The 8,826-nt window shown below is 35.1% G+C and overlaps 1 protein-coding gene across 1 annotated transcript; it reads right to left on the minus strand.

The window, feature by feature from the left end:
- Positions 1 to 477: 477 nt before the first annotated feature.
- rgs4 (regulator of G protein signaling 4) lies at positions 478 to 6,274 on the minus strand. Its single transcript, XM_032573046.1, has 5 exons — positions 6,103 to 6,274; positions 5,740 to 5,847; positions 4,434 to 4,498; positions 2,872 to 3,035; positions 478 to 2,239 (listed from the first exon to the last, which is right to left on the minus strand). The coding sequence occupies exons 1-5, from the start codon at positions 6,144 to 6,146 to the stop codon at positions 2,003 to 2,005; spliced, it is 618 nt and encodes a 205-aa protein (XP_032428937.1). The 5' UTR covers positions 6,147 to 6,274; the 3' UTR covers positions 478 to 2,002.
- Positions 6,275 to 8,826: the final 2,552 nt, after the last annotated feature.

Below are 8,826 nucleotides of genomic sequence, written 5' to 3' on the forward strand. Positions count from 1 at the left end.
GCTGATCTCTTTTGACATTCGCATTATGTCAATCAAGAAAGCAGTGTGTTCAGGGTGTGGCCCTAAAAATACATCCACAGGTATAACCCCAATGTATCAGGTAACTAAATGATCAAATATTCTTAAAGTGTGCATGCAGAACGGAGTGTGAAGACACAACTTCATATGCATCAAATGGAAGGAACTGGTTTCCTGATCTTCTTATACTTAGCATTGAGTAAAAGCTAATATTTTATGAATATAATATCTCCACAAATGATTATGTGTTACACCACACCTGTGTACAATGCACAGCAAAAAACAGAGTCTAATCAGCAAGGGGAGCATTGTGACTACAAACATGGCCAGCATTTGCCCAACTATTCCTACTGCAATGTGCAGTTTAGGACATGCATAAAAAATGAATTACTACCTTCATTGCCATTAAACTAAAGAAGGATTTATGTAAATGGAATAATACACAGCAAACAAAACATCACAACTTTTGAAGCACAACTTTATTTTGAACAATCACAGACAGATAAATAGGACAATACCATAATTGAATAATATCAACATACAGAATCAATAGTTTTTTCAAATGATCACTGTATACATTTTAATTTAACACGTATGTCTCCTTTTATATCTAGCAAGTCACCATCCATGTTTTTGGCAATGCAGCATGGCTTACATATAAATGTTGAAAACACCTCAATAAAAAACAATTAGCAATTAGCTATTATCTAAAATGTTTAGAGAGTATATAGCATGAAAATATGGTATTCTGATATTAGATTAAGCTATTTTCACAGTGTATAGCTCATGTCAAGATGTTCATACAGCACAGCCAATTGATAGTTTTGTTGAATTTTGGGAATTACAAAGCAATGAGAACAGGCATCAGAGACATTCATTTGCTGTTGCACAAGCCACCATAAACATTGATTATAGACTTAAAAATAAGTTATAAAAATGAAAAACTTAAATTGTTAAGCCATAGAGAGTGTTTGTATCTAACATTCTGTTTACTGTTGCCACTAAAACTCATTTTGAAATGGCTTTATCTTTCTTGCATTCAGTTAAGGTGCACTATACTAATATTTTTATGTTGTAAAACTGTTTTGTTTGTGAATAGTTACCAACCAACTTAATATTTAATACTTAATATTTGTGTTTGTCAACACAAATATAATGTTATAATGTTATGCTGGGCTGTATTCAAACATTACTGTGTGACAAAACATATATTTGCACAGTGCTTTTAGCTGTATCTGAAATACTGAAGTTTTGTAATCAATCAGACCATATGTCAATAGTAATATTGTCATAAGATCTGATTGATGTGTTTCTTTTTGCTTCTATTTCAAAATTTGTCAGATTTTAGGTTTTTGAATTCCAAAGAAAAGTCAAAAAATTGCTAAAGTGCAAAGGAGTGTCTTGGCAGGTTGATAAACTGAATCAAGTTTTGGTTTTGTACTAACTTTGTGCTGGAACTGCACTAAAATTCAGCCCGCAGTCTTTAAGCAGTCTGTGGTACTTACTTGTCTTTTTAACCTTTTTTCAAGTGTTCAAAGTCTTTCAAAGTGAAGAGCTTTTTAAAGGTTAGTTTGTTGGTTGGAGGTAGATTGATCGTAATCCATTTTAATGTCTGACCTATAGTTCCTACAAGGGTTATAATTTGGAGTCACTATACATATATTTGTGAAATCTGTATTTTTTTATATTAATGGAAATACAATGCAAGGTCTATCCATACCAATCTCTCCAGAAAACCACAACACAGCAGATTGTGAATTCAGAGATGGAAAGCATTAGATTTTGTCAAATATATGACTACTAAACTTTACAAGTGAATGACAGCAAGTTGAATAAGTAAAAAAAAAAAAAGGCATCCTAGATAAACCTACATGAGTCACCATTAAGGATAAATTCTTTCTGATAATCTGTCGCTCTCAGTCTAGTTCTCTGTTGCACTTTCCATCTTTGGCTCCTGCTTTAAATCTTTATGTCACCCCAGTGTTTAGGCCCCACCAGCTAAAACCTGCCTACTGTCAGGCCAGTCACAGCCTTTCTTCTCTTGAGCAGCACAACTCTCTTTCTGGCATATTTCTTGAATCATTTTGGATTTCAGGAACCTTCTATAAGAGTCTTTTTCCATCAAATTGTAGATCATCTTCTGAGCCTCATCAAAACAGGATGGGCTGCCACTCTCAATTTCCCGCCTTGTTTTTTCTCTAGTAGCTGCGTCCAAGTTTACCTTGAATAAAAAAAAGAGGCAAAGTAAAAATCTGGAAACTTGGATTAAATTTTACAGGTGCAGGTGTAGGGCAAATGGAACGTCATCTTCTTAGTAAACTGCTGACCATATCCAGAAAAATCTTAGAACTATGTTTTAAGGGGGTGGGGGGATGCAACAGTGGCAAAAAAAATCTCAAAGTTATTCGCTCTAAGTCATAAAACACTATGTTTTCAGAGAATGTAGTAAAAAAAAAAATAGCCAAAGAAAAATAATGAGCTCAGCAGAAAGCTTGTTTCACCAACATTGGTAACACTGTTCATTGTTGAATTTCCTGGGGGGAATTAAAGTCCTTCCTAATGATCAGATTTTCTTGTTTTAATTAGATAGACTAAATACTTATTTACCATTCATTTATGTGCATTTCTACTTTCAAAAGATATTTACCCTTGGCTGTTTTTTATTTAGTTTTTTTCATTTAGCTGCCTTTTCTAGTGCTATGGACTTCATTCATAAATAAGCAAGAGTAAGTCGTAATTTAAAACCTATTGTCTTAAATGATGTTTAAAACAGTAAGTGTTGTATAATGTTTACATATGCAAACTTACTGATTTCATTAAAGTGTTTTTATCAAATAATGAAAAAATCTTTACCTCATTTGGAGCATCTGCCTCAACATATTTCTGGTACATTTGCTTGGCTTTGGTTGCCATCTTGGAAGGTGGAGTCTTCTTGTAGTCCTCACAAGCAGTCCAGAAGTCAACATTTTCCTGGCTGAACTCTGACTTCAAGAAGCTTGTAAAAACTGTGCGACCCACTAGGAGCAAGAAAGAAATTATATAGACGTGATAACACAACTTAACATCCGTTCTTCTTTCCATTTGGACACATTCTAACATCTAAGGGAAATAATAATCAATGACTCTGACTGTCATAACTATGTGCTACAGCCTCAGTTTGAACTTTTACAGCATATCTAAGGCAAGTAAAAGCATTGCTACTGTCCAAATCTGAAAATCCAGAGGAAACCATGTAGGCTCATGTAGTACTGATCATTTGTGTTCAAACAAAAGGAATAAAATGAATTGTCATTTGATCATAATCAATTAGTATTCACACAAAGACTAATCCATCTGCATCAGCATTTGTTTAATCTGTGTGCTAAATATCAGCTAATTGTTAAGTAGTCTAAAGTATTTAAAGACGGAAAGCAAATAGATGTGAGCCTCTGCTGGGGACATAATACCAAAAGACTTAACAGACGCAGCTGTGCTTCTTCAAACTCCTGCACAACTAAAATGACAGATGGTGGAAACCTTTTATGATAAACAAAGTCTTCTAAAAGAAGATCAGTTCACTAGAAGCTGATGGCTGGAGGCAGAAGGAAGACATGACAATGTTGGAGGTCAGTAGTTAGGTTCATGGGATGCATCATGTCAGAACTCAGCTGGTTCCCGCAAGGCCAATGCTCTACTGTCTATTGCATACTCTTGACGAGATTCTCAGTGCTGAAATGCACAAACACAAATACACACGCCCACATTTGCTCACCCCCCCCCCCCCCCCCCCCCCCCCCCCCCCACACACACACACAAACTCTGCACTAGTCACAACACCCACAGGGGCCATCCAGTTGTGCCTCGTGACACGTAGCAAAAACCCAGAGCCTGAGAATTAACTGGGAAGTGCCTGTGCACGTTTGTACTTAATTTGTTCCTCTAACATCGTGAAGTCTAAGTTCCATTTGATGAAAAATACTGTTTCATTGTTTCATGCAAAACTATGTCACTTAATGAATAATTATGACAATGAAACCCTAAAAACAAACTTCCACTTTTTTTGGATTTTTTTCAGGTTTACATTTTTAAAATGTGGAGCAGAGATAACACGCATGCTGCTCTCATCAAAAACCTTATTGACGACCATTAATGAGTAAAGTATTTGTCAGGCTGCTGTCTGATAGTGTTCTCATGACTGAAGCACAACTGTGTCTCAAGAGAAACATTATTCAGCTTATATAAACAAGTTTATTCTTTTACATAAACCCCAAGGACCTACTGCTGAGAACTAATGAGTCCAGCATGACAGTCAGAGGCAATGTAATTGGGATCACATCAGCTTTTAGCTTCATTTATATCTGTAGCTGTTCATGTACTTTACCTTGTTCTACTTTAAAGTCTTTTTTATAGATGTGAAACTGTGATATTATACTCACTTTCACTGCTCATTACATGACTGAAAGACTCCTTCCATTTCTCCACCTCAGCAGCATCAGGGACTCTGGAAGATGACAAATAGTTTTTTTAAAAGGTAGCAGAGAATATATATGTGCAAAAAAATGTAAATGTGATTTTTATTGGTACATATTTATTCAGGTTTATCTTAAGATTCCGCTGTTTTGTTTTGTTTTGTTTTAGACTTGTTTTATCTCACATACAAATTCTTCAACTCTATTACTACCATCTCAATAAATAAGGTTTAATATGATTGTGATTAGGATGAATGATTTATTTTCAATATTGTATAATGAAATATGCTTATTTTTTGTCCCAGAGTATTTTTAAATTATTGCGTGTATTATTCAGAATTCAGTGTTGACACCAGTGACAATAACATCTGACCTTTCTATCATGGAAACTTACACCTCCACAAAAATCTCTCTGCCTTCGCAAAACCAAAAGTCATAAGAATAATAACAGCTATGTCCAGAGGGGGAAAAAGCATGATTTGTATTCATATAAATGACTCCATGAACTAAATATTGATTATTTATCACTGTTAATTTATTGGTTACGTATTACCGGAAAGGAAAGGTCAGCACCATCACCTTCTCATAAAGAACAATTACAAGCTTCCCGTGAGAATTACACCTGCGGGCAGATCAGGGTCAAAACAAGATCTGTTGTTACGCAAGTTGTTGATGTTAAATTTAACTCTCCAGTCAAAACACCAGTAATCATAATAAAGGTATGAGTATATTTGGTCCAAACAGCTACAAAAGAGTAAGTAGACTAAATGAATGTAAAGAACCTCAGACATGTGAGCACTGATTTTCTAATTAAATAAAATTGCATTCTGGCTGAGTACATCGTTGCAAGGTCTTTTGTAACATGAATCAACGCATCAATCAATCAATTCTCTTTATCGCTCCCAAAATTACAAAATAAAAGGCATTCTCACTACTGAAAAGAATCCTCAGTTTCAATTATTTATTGAAAGAGGCAAAAACATGTTGTGGAATAAGAAAGCATTGAAAGCACTTTACAGGTAATTTTGTTCATCAACAAACTGTGTTTAAACAATATTAGACTGAAATAAAATAGAACAAACAAACCAACACATATGTTTATCCACATTACTCTCTTGTACATGAATATTTGTATTGTTCTTAATGCAACAGGTGTATTACAATGAGCATTATATATATATATATTTTTATCTTCTGGAAAAGGAACATGTTAAGCTTTAGGACAAATCAAATAAAAAAAAAAAGAAAACAAAACCATCTGAATTATTCTGACCTCTTTGTAACAGTCGTTGCAGTTTTCTCCTTTATCTCCTTCTGATCTGCGGCTTGAGGTTCAGGCTTCTGGAGTAGGAAGCTTATTTTGTGCTTGATGTCTTTAGCACTGTGGAAACATGCATTTCAAAGATTTCAGTTTCTGTATGCATCAAAAAAACATCAAAAGAATGGCTTAGAAGCATAGAAGTGTTCAAGAGCTCTTATATTTTATTGATAAATATAATATACAAACTGGTTTCAAATAGTAGTATCCTGTTTCCAAAAATAAACAGTTAAAGAAAAAGAGCAGATAGTATTTGATTTGATTTCCGTAAGCATAACAACTTACTTCCTCTTATTGTTTTAATTACACTGATCTTACCTTTTCAAGCAGGTGGCAGGGAGTGTTGCAAGTCCTTTACACATGATGGAACTCTAAAAATCCAAAAGTCACAACTTGTTTTTCTCAATTACAGAAGAGAGCCAACTGAGCAATTGTGACCAGCAGAGTTTTTATAGCGTTGTCCTTCAGCATTAGACAGCAAGCTGAAGTTATCTCCACCCCCAGCAGTGATTTATACCAGCAGAAAGCTTTCAGAGAAAAGCAGCCAATCACAACAGATGGAGAGAGGAAGAGAGAGGCGGAGAAGTAGAAGCCGAGAGAGGGAGGGAAAAAAAGGGGGAAGACACAATAGAAACTGAAAACAGATGGGATTCAAATCAACCTAAACAAAAGGTGATTTCTTCCTATTGAGGTCATTCGAGGAACGACCTCGTGAACGACCACCTTCACAAGTGTTTGAGGAACTTGTGAAGGTGTTCATATGAAGGAGAAAGAAAAAGAAAAAGTATTTATTTCCTTCGTAAATCTAACCTAGGCTTTGACAGTGACATATGCTTGTGCTCTTTTTATTGTACTTAAGGTATTTCTGCAAAACCATTGTCATTTGTTTTCATTGAAGAAGTCCCTTTCAATAAATGTCACTGCAGTGAATTTTCACAGTTAAATACATATGGGTAAATTCCTTCAATAACATTGTATGTGCTTTAGTCAGGGTAATCCATTCAAAATAGCATGTTAACTTACAACATTTGGCTATCCTTTCTATTAATATCTTCCCATTTCAAACGGCACATATAAACTGTTGTTGAACAATATTAGATGTGTTTAAAATCTCTTCTGTTATCAGGTATCTGATTTGTATATTTACTTTTGAGTTTCCACTCCCAAGTTAGTTTAGCTGTCTGATTATTTGTTCATCTTATGCAAGTGTGATCACCCAACAATATGTCTTAAACACATGTATATAGCAGTTGATAGAACATATGAGTGAAACTTGTCACAATAAGATTAAGTATCAGTAAAAATGTGTTTTTCTGTAAATAAACTTAAAGCAAGGGTGATGAAGGTTGAGATAGAATGTTGTAAATTCACACTATTTAAATAAATGTTCTTTTCTAAACAGAAAACAGAGGGAAGAGTACATTAATTATTTTTATTATTTTTACATTTTAATAATTCTCTGCAGACTTTACTTTCACTATAATGCTCCACTTAGTATGCACTGATATTATTCGGCTTATTTCAAATGCAATCGACACACGGACAGAAAAGAAAGGTATAAAGAAAAATGTAAAGGAAGGGCGATGGAGTAAGAATTTAAAAGGAAGAGATAGAAAAAAGATAGAGGAGAGAAAGATGAATAGATAGGGGCTTATTGGGCAACTCGAGAAGAAAAGTTGCCTCACCTGTGTGTAGAAAAATTCACAAATGCCCTGGTCACTTTTCTTGATTTTAGAGTTCTTTCCAATAAGCTCGAGGGTTTTTACTTTGCTCTTTCATATTAAAAGAGGGATGGTTCTGATTCTTCTCCAGGCTTATGTACCACACAGTAGTTCAGATTACAGCAGCTTCTTGGAGTCTCTGGATGTGTCCTGAAATGTGTATTATCTAGGTATGTTGTGGTATTCCTGAGGGACTTCTATACCCATGTGGAAAGGTTAGTTTTTGATTGGGGGAAAAAAACTTTATCAATCTGAATTCAAGCTGTGTTTTGTAATTTGACTTCTGCAGTAGGCATGGGCTGTTCATAACAAACTTCACATTCAAGCAAAAGGCAGTGTATAAGTGTGCTTAAAACTATTACATCTTGGGCCAAAGGTCAATAATAAGCACCATTCAAGAACGAATGTTTTGGTTTTTGTTCAAATGTGCAGAGTTTGTCTTCATTCTTTGTGGTAAATATTTGCCTTACTGTCATGTGTATCTTCAAGGAAGAATGTTTTCTTAACGGACATCTTCCATCAAACTTGTGCAGTTTTTTTCTGATTGTAGAAGCATCTACATTGAAATCAATAGTACCCCTGAGTTAGACAACACATTTCAGATGCTAAATTAGCATCATTCCCAAGCCAAACAAATTGGGATAGAGTGACCAATTTGTTTTGGTCACTCTATCCCAATTATCTGATAATGGAAAGAAGAAATAAAAGCTTGTATGGACATAAATGACCCTCTGGCAGGGTGTCAGCACACCCTGGACAGAGATTATTATGACCCATGAAGCTCACTAAAAGCATGTTCTCAATTTTTCTTCCTTATTTGGTATTTCTTATAATCTCTCTAACTTTGTTCTGTAACAATGTGCAACATATCACCAGCTTTAGAGCAAGTCTACAAAAGAGTTTTTACTGTTTCAAGCCTTTCAAGGTTTAGATGAATTGTGTGTGTTTTTGTATGAGACAGTCTACAACCCACTTTGTCTTTTTCACAGTCCTTTGGTTAGATATTCAACATATATGTGCAGGGCCCACATAATGGAGGTTTGCTTAGTTTCTACCAAAACAGAGCTGCTTATGAATTCTCCCTCACAGCCCCCTGCAGCTGACCAGCACTGATCCAGACAGCAGGATGTAATTAGAGCCCCAGATGCCAGGCAGTCGCAGCAGGCAGACAATGATGCCTCTGTGTGGTTGTGGTTCTTACAAAGTCACACACAATCATGCAGGTGTAACAGAAAAGTAATTGGGAAAAACATCCAATTTGGGAATTTTAGTCAACAAAAAATGGAAATAAAGCATAAGTAACCATAATGTTCCAGATTAT

Source organism: Xiphophorus hellerii, chromosome 9, assembly GCF_003331165.1.
Source record: "Xiphophorus hellerii strain 12219 chromosome 9, Xiphophorus_hellerii-4.1, whole genome shotgun sequence".
NCBI classification, from domain to species: Eukaryota; Metazoa; Chordata; class Actinopteri; order Cyprinodontiformes; family Poeciliidae; genus Xiphophorus; species Xiphophorus hellerii.

Coding starts and splice junctions, on each gene's coding strand:
- rgs4 (XM_032573046.1), bottom strand. CDS start 6,146: ATGTGTAAAGGACTTGCAACACTCCCTGCCACCTGCTTGAAAAG. Junction 5,848..6,102: donor CCTGCCACCTGCTTGAAAAG/GTAAGATCAGTG, acceptor ATGTTTCCACAG/TGCTAAAGACATCAAGCACA. Junction 3,036..4,433: donor TCATGTAATGAGCAGTGAAA/GTGAGTATAATA, acceptor TCTTGCTCCTAG/TGGGTCGCACAGTTTTTACA.